Source organism: Heterodontus francisci, chromosome 19 (genome assembly GCF_036365525.1).
Source record: "Heterodontus francisci isolate sHetFra1 chromosome 19, sHetFra1.hap1, whole genome shotgun sequence".
NCBI lineage: Eukaryota > Metazoa > Chordata > Chondrichthyes > Heterodontiformes > Heterodontidae > Heterodontus > Heterodontus francisci.
The window spans coordinates 90,145,617-90,161,896 of NC_090389.1; the positions used below are offsets into that span (position 1 = coordinate 90,145,617).

Genomic DNA, 16,280 nt, shown 5'->3' on the forward strand with positions numbered 1-16,280 from the left:
AGGGAGTGCTGCACTGTCGGAGCGTCAGTACTGAGGGAGGGCCACACTGTCGGAGGGTCAGTACTGAGGGAGTGCTGTACTGTCAGAGGGTCAGTACTGAGGGAGTGCTGCACTGTCGGAGCGTCAGTACTGAGGGAGTGCTGTACTGTCAGAGGGTCAGTACTGAGGGAGTGCTGCACTGTCGGAGGGTCAGTACTGAGAGAGTGCTGCACTGTCGGAGGGTCAGTACTGAGGGAGTGCTGCACTGTCAGAGGGTCAGTACTGAGGGAGTGCTGTACTGTCAGAGGGTCAGTACTGAGGGAGTGCTGCACTGTCGGAGCGTCAGTACTGAGGGAGTGCTGCACTGTCAGAGGGTCAGTACTGAGGGAGTGCTGCACTGTCGGAGGGTCAGTACTGAGAGAGTGCTGCACTTTCAGAGGGTCAGTACTGAGGGAGTGCTGCACTGTCGGAGGGTCAGTACTGAGGGAGTGCTGCACTGTCGGAGGGTCAGTACTGAGGGAGTGCTGCACTGTCGGAGCGTCAGTACTGAGGGAGTGCTGCACTGTCAGAGGGTCAGTACTGAGGGAGTGCTGCACTGTCAGAGGGTCAGTACTGAGGGAGTGCTGCACTGTCGGAGGGTCAGTACTGAGAGAGTGCTGCACTTTCAGAGGGTCAGTACTGAGGGAGTGCTGCACTGTCGGAAGGTCAGTACTGAGGGAGTGCTGCACTGTCGGAGGGTCAGTACTGAGGGAGTGCTGCACTGTCAGAGGGTCAGTACTGAGGGAGTGCTGCACTATCGGAGGGTCAGTATTGAGGGAGTGCTGCACTGTCGGAGGGTCAGTACTGAGGTAGTGCTGCAATGTCGGAGGGTCAGTACTGAGGGAGGGCCACACTGTCGGAGGGTCAGTACTGAGGGAGTGCTGTACTGTCAGAGGGTCAGTACTGAGGGAGTGCTGCACTGTCGGAGGGTCAGTATTGAGGGAGTGCTGCACTGTCGGAGGGTCGGTATGAGGGGGTGCTGTACTGTCGGAGGGGCAGTACTGAGAGAGTGCTGCACTGTTGGAGGGTCAGTATTGAGGGAGTGCTGCACTGTCAGAGGGTCAGTACTGAGGGAGTGCTGCACTGTCAGAGGGTCAGTACTGAGGGAGTGCTGCACTGTCAGAGAGTCAGTACTGAGGGAGTGCTGCACTGTCAGAGGGTCAGTACTGAGGGAGTGCTGCACTGTCAGAGAGTCAGTACTGAGGGAGTGCTGCACTGTCGGAGGGTCAGTACTGAGGGAGTGCTGCACTGTCAGAGGGTCAGTACTGAGGGAGTGCTGCACTGTCGGAGCGTCAGTACTGAGGGAGTGCTGTACTGTCAGAGGGTCAGTACTGAGGGAGTGCTGCACTGTCGGAGGGTCAGTACTGAGGGAGTGCTGCACTGTCGGAGGGTCAGTATTGAGGGAGAGCTGCACTGTCAGAGGGTCAGTACTGAGGGAGTGCTGTACTGTCAGAGGGTCAGTACTGAGGGAGTGCTGCACTGTCGGAGGGTCAGTATTGAGGGAGAGCTGCACTGTCGGAGGGTCAGTACTGAGGGAGAACTGCACTGTCAGAGGGTCAGTACTGAGGGAGTGCTGCACTGTCAGAGGGTCAGTACTGAGGGAGTGCTGCACTGTCAGAGGGTCAGTACTGAGGGAGAACTGCACTGTCAGAGGGTCAGTACTGAGGGAGTGCTGCACTGTCAGAGGGTCAGTACTGAGGGAGTGCTGCACTGTCAGAGGGTCAGTACTGAGGGACTGCTGCACTGTCGGAGGGTCAGTCCTGAGGGAGTGCTGCACTGTCGGAGGGTCAGTACTGAGGGAGTGCTGCACTGTCAGAGGGTCAGTACTGAGGGAGTGCTGCACTATCGGAGGGTCAGTATTGAGGGAGTGCTGCACTGTCGGAGGGTCAGTACTGAGGTAGTTCTGCAATGTCGGAGGGTCAGTACTGAGGGAGGGCCACACTGTCGGAGGGTCAGTACTGAGGGAGTGCTGTACTGTCAGAGGGTCAGTACTGAGGGAGTGCTGCACTGTCGGAGGGTCAGTATTGAGGGAGTGCTGCACTGTCGGAGGGTCGGTATGAGGAGGTGCTGCACTGTCGGAGGGGCAGTACTGAGAGAGTGCTGCACTGTTGGAGGGTCAGTATTGACGGAGTGCTGCACTGTCAGAGGGTCAGTACTGAGGGAGTGCTGCACTGTCAGAGGGTCAGTACTGAGGGAGTGCTGCACTGTCAGAGGGTCAGTACTGAGGGAGTGCTGCACTGTCAGAGAGTCAGTACTGAGGGAGTGCTGCACTGTCGGAGGGTCAGTACTGATGGAGTGCTGCACTGTCAGAGGGTCAGTACTGAGGGAGTGCTGCACTGTCGGAGCGTCAGTACTGAGGGAGTGCTGTACTGTCAGAGGGTCAGTACTGAGGGAGTGCTGCACTGTCGGAGGGTCAGTATTGAGGGAGAGCTGCACTGTCGGAGGGTCAGTACTGAGGGAGAACTGCACTGTCAGAGGGTCAGTACTGAGGGAGTGCTGTACTGTCAGAGGGTCAGTACTGAGGGAGTGCTGCACTGTCAGAGGGTCAGTACTGAGGGAGAACTGCACTGTCAGAGGGTCAGTACTGAGGGAGTGCTGCACTGTCAGAGGGTCAGTACTGAGGGAGTGCTGCACTGTCAGAGGGTCAGTACTGAGGGAGTGCTGCACTGTCAGAGGGTCAGTACTGAGGGAGAACTGCACTGTCAGAGGGTCAGTACTGAGGGAGTGCTGCACTGTCAGAGGGTCAGTACTGAAGGAGTGCTGCACTGTCAGAGGGTCAGTACTGAGGGAGTGCTGCACTGTCAGAGGGTCAGTACTGAGGGAGTGCTGCACTGTCAGAGGGTCAGTACTGAGGGAGAACTGCACTGTCAGAGGGTCAGTACTGAGGGAGTGCTGCACTGTCAGAGGGTCAGTACTGAGGGAGTGCTGCACTGTCAGAGGGTCAGTACTGAGGGACTGCTGCACTATCGGAGGGTCAGTACTGAGGGAGTGCTGCACTGTCAGAGGGTCAGTACTAGGGAGTGCTGCACTATCGGAGGGTCAGTACTGAGGGAGTGCTGCACTGTCGGAGGGTCGGTATTGAGGGGTTGCTGCACTGTCGGAGGGTCAGTACTGAGGGAGTGCTGCACTGTCGGAAGGTCAGTACTGAGGGAGTGCTGCACTGTCGGAGGGTCAGTATTGAGGGAGTGCTGCACTGTCGGAGGGTCGGTATGAAGGGGTGCTGCACTGTCGGAGGGGCAGTATTGAGGGAGTGCTGCACTGTCGGAGGGTCAGTACTGAGGGAGTGCTGTACTGTCAGAGGGTCAGTACTGAGGGAGTGCTGCACTTTCAGAGGGTCAGTACTGAGGGAGCGCTGCACTGTCGGCGGGTCAGTACTGAGGAAGTGCTGCAATGTCGGATGGTCAGTACTGAGGGAGGGCCACACTGTCGGAGGGGCAGTATTGAGGGAGTGCCACACTGTCGGAGGGTCAGTACTGTGGGAGTGCTGCACCTTCGGAGGGTCAGTACTGAGGGAGAGCCATACTGTCGGAGGGGCAGTATTGAGGGAGTGCCGCACTGTCAGAGGGTCAGTACTGAGGGAGTGCCGCACTCTTGGATGGGCAGTACTAAGGGAGTGCTGCACTGTTGGAGGTGTCGTCTTTCCGATGAGATGTTAAACTGAGGCCCTGTCTGCCCTTTCAAGTGGATATAGAAGAATGACTGCACTATTTTGAAGGGCAGGGGAGTTCTCCCCAGTGCAATGGGGCCAATATTTATCCTCAGCCAACATCACTAAAACAGATTATCTGGTCCTGATCACATTGGTTTTTGTTGGATCTTGCTGTGCACAAATTGGCTGCTGCGATCCTACATTACAACAGTGACTACACTTCAAAAGTACTTCATTGGCTGTAAATTCTTTCTTTCCTTCTTTCCTCTTTTTTCTTTCTTCCCTCATCCCTCTGTCTCCCACTCAGTCTCAGGCAGGTCTGTACAATTCATTCACTGGGGCATCCATGAGGCGCTGTGGGCCATCAGTAGCAGCAGAATTGTACTCAGCCACAATCTGTAACCTCATGGCCTGGCATACCTCCCATTCTACCATTACCATCAAGCCTGGTTCAATGAAGAGTGCAGGAGGGCATGCCAGGAGCAGCACCAGGCATTACTCAAAATGAGGTATCAACCTGGTGAAGCTACAACCCAGGACTATACGCATCCTAAACTGCATAAGTAGCTGCGATAGATAGAACTAAGTGATCCCAACACCAATGGATCAGATCTAAGCTCTGCAGTCCTGCCACATCCAGTCATGAATGGTGGTGGACAATTAAACAACTAACTGGAGGAGGAGGCTCCACAAATATCCCCACCCTCAATGATGGGGGAGTCAAGGCTGAAGAGTTTGCATCCATCTTCAGCCAGAAGTGCCGAGTGGATGATCCATCTCGGCCTCCTCCTAAGGTCCCCAGCATCACAGATGCCAGTCTTCAGCCAATCCGATTCACTCCACATGATGTCAAGAAACAGCTGAAGGCACTGGATACAGAAAAGTCTATGGGCCCTGACAACATCCCAGCTCTAATACTGAAGATTTGTGTTCCAGAACTAGCTGCGCCCCTAGCCAAGCTGTTCCAGTACAGCTACAACACTGGCATTTACCTGGCAATGTGAAAAATTGCCCAGATATGTCCTGTCCACAAAAAGCAAGACAAATCCAATCCGGCCAATTACTGCCCTATTAGCTTCCTCTTGATCATCAGCAAAGTGTTGGTGTAGTCGACAGTGCTATCAAGCGATACGTACACAGCAACAACCTGCTCACTGCTGCTCGGTTTGGGTTCCACCAGGGCCACTTGGCTCCAGACCTATTATTGCCTTGGTTCAAAAACAGACAAAAGAACTGACCTGGAGGTGAGATGAGAGTGACTGCCCTTGATGTCAAGGCAGCATTTGACTGAATATGGCATAAAGGAGTCCTGGCAAAATTGAATGGTGGGAAAACCCTCTGCTGGTTGGAGTCGTACCTAGCACAAAGGAAGATGGTTGTGGTTGTTGGAGGCCAATCATCTCAGTCCCAGGACATCACTGCAGGAGTTCCTCAGGTTAGTGTCCTAGGCCCAACCATCTTCAGCTACTTCATCAATGACCTTCGTTCCATCATAAGGTCAGAAGTGGGGATGTTCTCTGATGATTGCACAGTGTTCAGTGCCATTCGCAACTCCTCAAATACGGAAGCAGTCTGTGCCAATATGCAGTAAGACCTGGGCAACATTCAGGCTTGGGCTGATAAGTGACAAGTAACATTCGTGCCATGCAAGCGCCAGGAAATGACCATCTCCAACAAGACAGAATCTATGCTTGACACTCAATGGCATTACCATTGCTGAATTCCCCACTCTCAACATCCTAGGGGTCACCATTGGCCAGAAACTGAACTGGAACAGGCGTATAAGTACTGTGGCTACAAGAACAGGTCAGAGACCGGGAATTCTGTGGTGAGTAATTCACTTCCTGACTCCCCAAAGCTGTCCACTACTTACAAGGCACAAGTCAGGAGTATGATGGAATACTCTCCACTTGCCTGGAAGGGTGCAGCTCCAACAACACTCAAGAAGCTCGACACCATCCAGGACAAAGCAGCCCACTTGATTGGCACACCATCCACCACCTTAAACATTCACTCCCTCCACCACTGACGCAGAGTGGTCGCAGTGTGTACCATCTACAAGATACACTGCAGCAAGGCACCAAGGCCCCTTAGACAGCACCTTCCAAAACCGTGGCCTCTACCAACCAGAAAGACAAGGACAGCAGATGTGTTGGAACTTCCCAACCAGCAAGTTCCCCTTCAAGTCACACACCATCCTGACTTGGAACAATATCGCTGTTCCTTCACTGTCGCTGGGTCAAAATCCTGGAACTCCCTTCCTAACAGCACTGTGGGTATACCTACCCCACATGGACTGCAGTGGTTCAAGAAGGCAGCTCACCACCACCTTCTCAAGGGCAATTAGGGATGGACAACAATTGCTGGCCTAGCCAGTGACACCCACATCAAATGAATAAATAAAGAAAAACTGGTTGTGGCAGATGAGTTTTGCTGGTGATTTACTGCTCAGAGTGAATTTATAATCCTTGCATGAACCTGAAACATGTAATTGGATTCCTGCATTAGTGCAACAAAGCATAGTGACCTTGATTGATTCTTTAGTCTGCAAGTTCGACCTTTTATTGTTTAAATTTTAGATAAATGCATCACAAAAACAAGCACCTCAAAATGTCATGTCTGCAATCCTGAGTGTGCTTGCTCGGAGCTCTGACTCCGTCAAGATTTACAAAGACAGTAGGGGAGGGATGTGCGAGGGGTGGGGTGGGTACCACATTTCCACTGATCCAGCTGGCTCCCACCACACTGCCAGCATGTACCAACCTCACACTGTTGAATAGTTCAACCTTTCCAAAGTCCCAGAAAGGCTAATGGAATGTTGGTCTTTATCTCGGGTGGGTTGGAATATTGAAGTGAGAAAGCGAGGCTTCAGTGTACAGGGCGATGGAGTAACTGTGTTCAGTTCTGGTCAGACCCCATCGGGAGTAACTGTGTTCAGTTCTGGTCAGACCCCATCGGGAGTAACTGTGTTCAGTTCTGGTCAGACTCCATCGGGAGTAACTGTGTTCAGTTCTGGTCAGACCCCATCGAGAGTAACTGTGTTCAGTTCTGGTCAGACTCCATCGGGAGTAACTGTGTTCAGTTCTGGTCAGACTCCATCGGGAGTAACTGTGTTCAGTTCTGGTCAGACTCCATCGGGAGTAACTGTGTTCAGTTCTGGTCAGACTCCATCGGGAGTAACTATGTTCAGTTCTGGTCGGACCCCATCGGGAGTAACTGTGTTCAGTTCTGGTCAGACCCCATCGGGAGTAACTGTGTTCAGTTCTGGTCAGACTCCATCGGGAGTAACTGTGATCAGTTCTGGTCGGACCCCATCGGGAGTAACTGTGTTCAGTTCTGGTCAGACCCCATCGGGAGTAACTGTGTTCAGTTCTGGTCAGACCCCATCGGGAGTAACTGTGTTCAGTTCTGGTCAGACTCCATCGGGAGTAACTGTGTTCAGTTCTGGTCAGACCCCATCGGGAGTAACTGTGTTCAGTTCTGGTCAGACCCCATCGGGAGTAACTGTGTTCAGTTCTGGTCAGACCCCATCGGGAGTAACTGTGTTCAGTTCTGGTCAGACTCCATCGGGAGTAACTGTGTTCAGTTCTGGTCAGACCCCATTGGGAGTAAATGTGTTCAGTTCTGGTCAGACTCCATCGGGAGTAACTGTGATCAGTTCTGGTCAGACCCAATCGGGAGTAACTGTGTTCAGTTCTGGTCAGACTCCATCAGGAGTAACTGTGTTCAGTTCTGGTCAGACTCCATCGGGAGTAACTGTGTTCAGTTCTGGTCAGACTCCATCGGGAGTAACTGTGATCAGTTCTGGTCAGACCCAATCGGGAGTAACTGTGTTCAGTTCTGGTCAGACTCCATCGGGAGTAACTGTGTTCAGTTCTGGTCAGACTCCATCGGGAGTAACTGTGTTCAGTTCTGGTCAGACTCCATCGGGAGTAACTGTGTTCAGTTCTGGTCAGACTCCATCGGGAGTAACTGTGTTCAGTTCTGGTCAGACCCCATCGGGAGTAACTGTGTTCAGTTCTGGTCAGACTCCATCGGGAGTAACTGTGTTCAGTTCTGGTCAGACTCCATCGGGAGTAACTGTGTTCAGTTCTGGTCAGACTCCATCGGGAGTAACTGTGTTCAGTTCTGGTCAGACCCCATCGGGAGTAACTGTGTTCAGTTCTGGGCCCCGCTCCTCAGGAAGGAGATATTGGCCTCGAAGGGGAGCAGCACAGATTCACCAGAATGATTCCGGGGTTAAAGGGTTGAATATCGAGGCCAGGTTTCATAGCCTGGGCTTGGATTCATTTTTATTTAGAAGATGGAAGAATGAACTAATCGAGATGTTTGAAAGGATTAAGGGATTTAAAAGGGTAGATAGAGAGAAACTATTTCCTCTGATGTGGAAATCCGGGGGCATAACCTTAACATTAGAGCTGGACCATTCAGGGGCGATGTCAGGGAGCACTTAGAGTCATTGTGGAGTAGAAGGAGGCCATTTGATCCATCAAGTTCTTCCTCAAAAGGCGGTGGAAGCAGAGTCTTTGAATATTTTTAAGGCAGAGGTAGATAGATTCTTGATAAGCAAGGGGGCGGAAGGTTATCAGGGGTAAGTGGGAATGTGGAGTAATCAGTTCAGCCATGAACGTATTGAATGGCAGAGCTGGCTTGAGGGGCCAAGTGGCCAACTCCTGCTCCTAATTCATATTTTCGCATGTTCGTATTAAAGGCCTGCTACCTGACCCGAAGCCGACAACATGTGTTGGGCTTGGGTCGTGTCGGGCCCCTCTTCCGCGTCTGGCTTTCGGGCCCGGGTCAGGTTGGGCTGAGTCTGGGTCGGGCTTTCGGGCCCGGGTCAGGTTGGGCTGAGTCTGGGTCCGGCTTTCGGGCTCGGGTCAGGTTGGGCTGAGTCTGGGTCCGGCTTTCGGGCTCGGGTCAGGTTGGGCTGAGTACGGGTCGGGCCGGGCACACACGGTAAGTGCTCTGCCGGTAAGTATTGAAATTTAAAAAACTTACCTGAGCCGGGAGTCCGGGATGAAACTGAGTCTGCGCAGTGAGCGAGTGACATCACTATGACATCATCACGCATGCGCTGCAGCTTTCTGCAAGTTCGGTGTTAGGAAGGTAAGTAAAGGGATGGTCGGGTCGGTTCGAGTCAGGTTGAGTCAGGATCGGGCTCAGGTCAGGTTGGGCTCAGGGCAAAATCGGAGGAACTCGGGCCGGTGGGGCTTGGATCCGCTGTGGTTTGGTTGGGTTCGTGTCGGGTTCTTTTTCCTGACCTGAGCAGGCCTTTAGTTGATATGTCATTACCACTCGCTGTGTTAAAAAGTTCTTCCACATATTCCCCCTATAATCTCTTGCCCAAATCCTTCAATTTATGTCTCCTAGTCCTTGTACCATCAGCTAATGGGACAGTTTTTCTTTGTCTACCTCATTTAAGCCTGTCATAATCTTGTACACCTCTATCAAATCTCCCCTCAATCTCCTTTGCTCTAGAGAAAACAACCTCAGCTTTTCCAATCTAACCTACTAACTAAAATCCTCCATTCCTGGAACCATTCTGGTAAATCTCCTCTGCACCCTCTCAAAAATCCTCACATCCTTCCTGAAGTGTGGTGACCAGAACTGGACACAATACTCCAGTTGGAGCCAACCAGAGCTTTATAAAGGTTCAGCATAACTTCCCTGCTTTTGTACTCAATACCACTATCTATGAAGCCCAAGATCCCATATGCTTTACTAAACACTCTCTCAATTGTCCTGCCACTTTCAAAGATCTTCACACAAAGGGGAGTGGAAATCTCGAACTCTCTCTCTCAAAAAGCTGTGACTATTGGGGGACAGTTGGAGTTTCAAAACTGAGATTAAAACATTTTTGTTGGGTAAGTGTATCAAAGGATATGGAGCAAAGGCAGGTAAATAGAGTTGAGGTACAGAACAGCTATGCTCTAATTGAATGGCGGAACAGGATGGGCTGATTAACCTCTTCCTGTTTCTATGATGTGGTGTTTGGGAGCCTCGAAAGGAGGATAGAGAAGTAAACAGAATACTTGGGAACAAAATTAGAAAATGCTGGAGCAGGTCAGTCAGTGTTTGTAATGAGGAAAGACACTGATGACTTGGCAGGGTGTGTACTCTTGTTCAGAACTGATCAGGATACATATCATCCTCCATCCAAACAGAATTTACCTTGCTGTTTGTTACAGTAGTTCATGGAGAACCTGAGAATCACCCTCTGTTAGTCAGTCTTTTATTACTATCTCAATCAGGTAGATGCACAAACAGGTACGTGTATTGAAATCTAAGCAAGCAGGCAAGATACTGAGACAATGAGCAGTCTACCTAGCAACACACTCTGTCATCTCCGTCTGACCTCCAGCTGATCTGAGCTTTCCTCATTTTTAAAAAATTTATTCATGGGATGTGGGCATCACTTGCTAGGCCAGCATTTATTGCCCATTCTTAATTGTCCTTGAGGAGGTGGTGGTGAGCTGCCTTCTTGAACCGCTGCAGGTGTGTTAGGTAGGTGCACCAACAGTGCTGTTGGGAAGGGAGTTCCAGGATTTTGACCCAGCGACAGTGAAGGAACGGCGATATAGTTCCAAGTCAGGATGGTGTGTGACTTGGAGGGGAACTTGCAGGTGGTGGTGTTCCCATGTATCTGCTGCCCTTGTCCTTCTAGTTGGTAGAGGTCGCGGGATTGGAAGGTGCTGTCTAAGGAGCCTTGGTGCATTGCTGCAGTGCATCTTGTAGATGGTACACACTGCTGCCACTGTGCATCGGTGGTGGAGGGAGTGAATGTTTGTGGATGGGGTGCCAATCAAGTGGGCTGCTTTGTTCTGGATGGTGTCGAGCTTCTTGAGTGTTATTGGAGCTGCACCCATCCAGGCAAGTGTATTCCAACACATTCCTGACTTGTGCCTTGTAGATGGTGGACAGGCTTTGGGGAGTCAGGAGGTGAGTTACTCGCCACAGGATTCCTAGCCTCTGACCTGCTCTTGTAGCCACGGTATTTATATGGCTACTCCAGTTCAGTTTCTGGTCAATGGTAGCCCCTAGGATGTTGATAGTAGGGAATTCAGTGATGGAAATGCCATTGAATGTCAAGGGGAGATGGTTAGATTCCCTCTTGTTGGAGATGGTAATTGCCTGGCACTTGTGTGGCCCAAATGTTACTTGCCACTTATCAGCCCAAGCCTGGATATTGTCCAGGTCTTGTTGCATTTCTACACGGACTGCTTCAGTATTTGACGAGTTACGAATGGTGCTGAACATTGTGCAATCATCAGCGAACATCCTCACTTCTGACCTTATGATTGAAGGAAGGTCATTGATGAAGCAGCTGAAGATGGTTGGGCCTAGGACACTACCCTGAGGAACTCCTGCAGTGATGTCCTGGAGCTCAGATGATTGACCTCCAACAACCACAGCCATCTTCCTTTGCGCTAGGTATGACTCCAACCAGTGGAGATTTCCCCCTGATTCCCATTGACTCCTGTTTTGCTCGGGCTCCTTGATGCCATACTCGGTCAAATGCTCCTTGATGTCAAGGGCAGTCACTTTCACCTCACCTCACCTCAGCTCTTTTGTCCATGTTTGAACCAAGGCTGTAATGAGGTCAGGAGCTGAGTGGCCCTGGTGGAACTCAAACTGAGCATCACTGAGCATGTTATTGCTAAGCAAGTGCTGCTTGATGGCTGATGGGGCGGTAATTGGTCGGGTTGGACTTGTCCTGCTTTTTGTATACAGGCCATCCCTGGGCGATTTTCCACATTGCCGGGTAGATGCCAGTGTTGTAGCTGTACTGGAACAGCTTGGCTAGGGGTGCGGCAAGTTCTGGAGCACAGGTCTTCAGTACTATTGCCGGAATATTGTCAGGACCCATAGCCTTTGCAGTATCCAGTGCCTTCAGTTGTTTCTTGATATTACGCGGAGTGAATCGAATTGGCTGAATTCTGGCATCTGTGATGCTGGGAACTTCAGGAGGAGGCCGAGATGGATCATCAACTCGGCACTTCTGGCTGAAGATTGTTGCAAATGCTTCAGCCTTATCTTTTGCACTGATGTGCTGGGCTCCCCCATCATTGAGGATGGGGATATTTGTGGAGCCACCTCCTCCAGTTAGTTGTCTAATTGTTCACCACCATTCACGGCTGGATGTGGCAGGACTGCAGAGCTTAGATCTGATCCGTTGGTTATGGGATTGCTTAGCTCTGTCTATTGCATGCTGCTTATGCAGTTTGACATGCAAGTAATCCTGGGTTGTCGATTCACCAGGTTGACACCTCATTTTGAGGTATGCCTGGTGCTGCTCCTGGCATGCCCTCCTGCACTCTTCATTGAACCAGGGTTGGCCTCCTGGCTTGATGGTAATGGTAGAGTGGGGAATATGTCGGGCCATGAGGTTACAGATTGTGGTTGAGTACAATTCTGCTGCTGCTGATGGCCCACAGCGCCTCATGGATGCCCAATTTTGAGTTGCTAGATCTGTTCGAAATCTATCCCATTTAGCACGGTGATAGTGCCACACAACACGATGGACGGTATCCTCAATGTGAAGGCGGGACTTCGTCTCCATAAGGACTGTGCGGTGGTCACTCCTACCAATACAGTCATGAACAGAAGCATCTGCAGCAGGCAGATTGGTGAGGACAAGGTCAAGTATGTTTTTCCCTTGTGTTGGTTCCCCCACCATCTGCCACAGACCCAGTCTAGCAGCTATGTCCTTTACTACTCAGCCAGCTCAGTCAGTAGTGGAGGTACCTCATACTGAGATATATCACCTCATCTTTTGCCTGCAATAAAACTCCAAAGCAGAAATTCTCTATACAACTTTCCACCTGTCTCCCTTTTCATAAGAAGAGCTCTTTGTAACTAAATCTTCTCACCCCTGGTTTCACGCCAGCATGCTCTCCATGACCTTGACATACTTCCTTATGTAATAAATATAATCTGGACACAATATTCTAACTGTGGTTTAACCAAATTATTTGTACAGATTTTAACTGCATTGTCAAACTCCCCTTTTAAATGTTGGTAAATCTGAAGCATTTGGTCTCTCTGCTCCTCTATTCCTTTTAAAGTTTAATCCTTTAATGTATATTCCTTCTCATTATTTCTCCCCTCAAACATTATCACACTGAATTTAAATTTCATTCAGATTCTGCACACCCCACCTACTAAACTCAGTCTCCGTGAAATTATTCACAATCTTTTTCCTGCACTCACAATTTTTGTTCAATCTGCATTATATATATATATATATATATATATATTTATGTTTGCTGCTGTTTATCCAGTTTTCTATCCCTGTTACCATACACCCTACAATACTGTGTGCCTTAATTTTATCAACAAGCTTTCTTGGTGATGCCTTACCAAACACATTTTGAAAATCTATATACACAACATCCGCTGCATTTTCTTTATTCATATAATCATTATTTCCTCAAAGACTCGATTAATTTTTTCAGACATGACTTGCCTTTCACAAACCCATGCTCACTGGCCTTATTAGCATGTCTTTCTAAGTGAATATTAAATTTTTCCCATATTATCGCCTCGGGAAGATTACAAACTGCTGATGTTGGGTCGATTGGTTGATAGTTGAGAAAGAAAAGACAGACTTGTATTTATATTGGCCCTTTCATGATCTCAGCACATTCCAAAGTACTTTCCAACAAACTGTTGCTTCTGAAGTGTAGTCACTGCTGTTAGAAACGCGGCAGTAAATTTGCACGCAACGGGTTAGTGATATTTGCTGAGGGATAAATGTTGGTCAGTTCACCGGGAGGACTCCCCGACTCATCTTTAAAATAGTGCAGTGGGATCTTTTTACATTCGCATGAGATGGAAGACAGGGCCTTGGTTCAATATCTCATCTAAAGGACGGTGCCTCTGATAGTGCAGTGCTCCTTCAGTATTGCATTGAGACTGTCAGCCTAGATTATGTGCTCAAATCTTTGTACTCGAACTTGAACTGAATTGATCTGACAATCAGTGAGAGTGTCACCCACTGAGCCAGACTTATCCATTTACATTAACAACCCTTCAGCCCTCTGGCATTTCTTTCATATCTGGAGCGATTTCAAAGATGGTGGTCTGAGTCTCTGCATTGTCCCCTTCGACTTCCTTCACTATCTGAGCTGAAATGTTTTTCCCACTTTGAATTCCACCAATTTTTTTTGGTATTACTTCTTTATCCGTGGCTCTCTTACCTAGTTGCTCCACGTATCCCTCTTGCACCGTGACTATATAATGAGGATTAGGACTCTACTAATGAACCCAGTGAGGTAATTGTAATAAAAGCAAAATACTGCGGATGCTGGAAATCTGAAATAAAAACAAGAAATGCTGGAACAACTCAGCAGGTCTGGCAGCATCTGTGAAAAGAGAAGCAGAGTTAACGTTTCGGGTCAGTGACCCTTCTTCAGAACTGACAAATATGAGAAAAGTCACAGGTTATAAGCAAGTGAGGTGGGGGTGGGGCAAGAGATAACAAAGGAGAAGGTGTAGATTGGACAAGGCCACATAGCTGACCAAAAGGTCATGGAGCAAAGGCAAACAATATGTTAATGGTGTGTTGAAAGACAAAGCATTAGTACAGATTAGGTGTCAATGCACTGAATATTGAACAGCAGCAAGTGCAAACCTGAAAAAAAACAGTGGGTGAGCAAACTGAACAAACTAAGATGAAATAAAATAAATGCAAAAAAAAGGATTGTAAAAAATGAAAAAAGAAAAGAAGAAAAAATAACTAAAAATGAAAGTAAAATGGGGGGCTGTCATGCTCTGAAATTATTGAACTCAATGTTCAGTCCGGCAGGCTGTAGTGTGACTAATCGGTAAATGAGACGCTGTTCCTCGAGCTTGCGTTGATGTTCAGTGGAACACTGCAGCAAGCCCAGGATAGAGATGTGAGCATGAGAGCAGGGGGGAGTGTTGAAATGGCAAGCAACCGGAAGCTCAGGGTCCTGCTTGCGGACTGAGTGGAGATGTTCCGCAAAAAGGTAATTGTAATGTTGTGCAATATTGTGAAGCGGGTAAAAGCGAATCAGAAACATGTACTATACCTCCTGATTTTTATTTCCATTGACTATTACTCAAAATCAAAATGACCCCCAGTGTGTCCTTTACATTACATATAGTATTTACAGCACAGATACAGGCCATTCAGCCCAACTGGTCTATACCAGTGTTTATGCTCTACATGAGTCTCCTCCCACCATACTTCATCCCACCCTATCACCATATCCTTCTATTCCTTTCTCCCTCTTCCCCTTAAATGTATCGATACTATTCACCTCAACCACTCCCTGTGGTAGTGAGTTCCACATTCTCACCACTCTCTGGGTAAGGAATCTTATCCTGAATTCCCGATTGGATTCATTAGCAACCAGGGAAAAGTTTCTCTTTATCTGTCATGACTTGTGGTTCTGCAGTCATGTTTCAGACAGTGCAATATTTTATAAACCGTGGTTATGTCTCCTTTTGACAATCCCCTTACATCAGTCTCTTGTTCAGAACCTGTCGCTTTTTTGTGTTAAATCAACCCGATAATTCGAACCCCTCCCCAAGGCATTCTTGTTTATTTTAGTACAGGATATTTTGCCTGATTGAACATAACCTGTTGATTTTTGCTGTTGTATCTTGCAGTTGTATCTTGTGGAGGGAGTATTAGCTGCGACCAGTCAGAATGAAACGACTGACAGCCCTGTTTATGTTCGGTAAGTCTCTCTCTGTTTGTCTGTCTCTCACTCTCATTCTCTCTCTCTCTCTATTCCTCACCCTTTTTCTCTCTCCATCTCTCTCTTTTTGTCTCTTTCACTGTCTTTCTCTCTCCCTCTCTCTTTTTTGTCTCTCTCTCTCTCCCTCTTTCTCTCTGTCTGTCACTCTTACTCACTCTCTCTTTCTCTCTGTTTCTCTCTGTCTGTCTCCCTCTCTCAATCACACTCTGTCTCTGCCACTCCCTCCTTCCATTTAAGCATTTGACCATCAGAAAATCAATCACAGAACATTCCAATTCCAATGCAGCCACAGGACACCAGGAGTTAATGTTGAATCATAGGACGAGGAGGAGGCCAATAAGATCATGCTGACCTCTGTATTAACTCCAATTATCTGCCTTAGTTCCAGAACCCAAACATCCTTAATCAACAAAAATCCATCAATCTCAGTTTTAATATTTTCAGTTGACTCCCAGCCTCAACAGCTTTTTGTGGGAGAGAGTTCCAGATTTCCACTCCCCTTTGTGTGAAGAAGTGCTTCCTGACATCAGCCCTGAACGACCTGGCTCGAATTTTAAGGTTCTGCCCCCTTGTTCTGGACTCCCCCCACCAGAGGAAATAGTTTCTCTCTATCGACCCGATCAAATCCTTTAATCATCTTAAACACTTCGATTAGATCACCCTCTAACTCTCTATACTCCATTGTATAAAAGCCTGGTCTGTGTAATCTGCCCTTGCAATCTAACCCTTTTAGCCCTGGTTCATTCTGGTGAACCTGTCCTGCATCATTCCAGGGGAGCCAAGCTAGTGAACTGCTCTGTCTTGGATGGTGTTGAGTGTTCTTGTGACTGTAGGTGGGTTTGCAATAATCCAGCACACTCCTGAGTTGAGGTAATGTAATCACA

At 48.8% G+C, this 16,280-nt stretch overlaps 2 protein-coding genes across 4 annotated transcripts in view; one reads left to right on the forward strand and one right to left on the reverse strand.

The window, feature by feature from the left end:
• The window catches only part of LOC137380298 (cytosolic 10-formyltetrahydrofolate dehydrogenase-like), a 292,525-nt gene that overhangs the window by 102,930 nt on the left and 173,315 nt on the right, over positions 1–16,280 (reverse strand). The window lies entirely within an intron of this gene.
• lamb2l (laminin, beta 2-like) overlaps positions 1–16,280 on the forward strand; it is a 321,168-nt gene that overhangs the window by 6,730 nt on the left and 298,158 nt on the right. For all 3 annotated transcript variants that reach the window (XM_068052201.1, XM_068052200.1, XM_068052202.1), the window contains exon 2: positions 15,305–15,375. In XM_068052201.1, coding sequence (XP_067908302.1) covers positions 15,345–15,375 — 31 coding nt within the window. In that variant the 5' untranslated portion in view covers positions 15,305–15,344. The remainder of the gene's footprint in view (positions 1–15,304; positions 15,376–16,280) is intronic.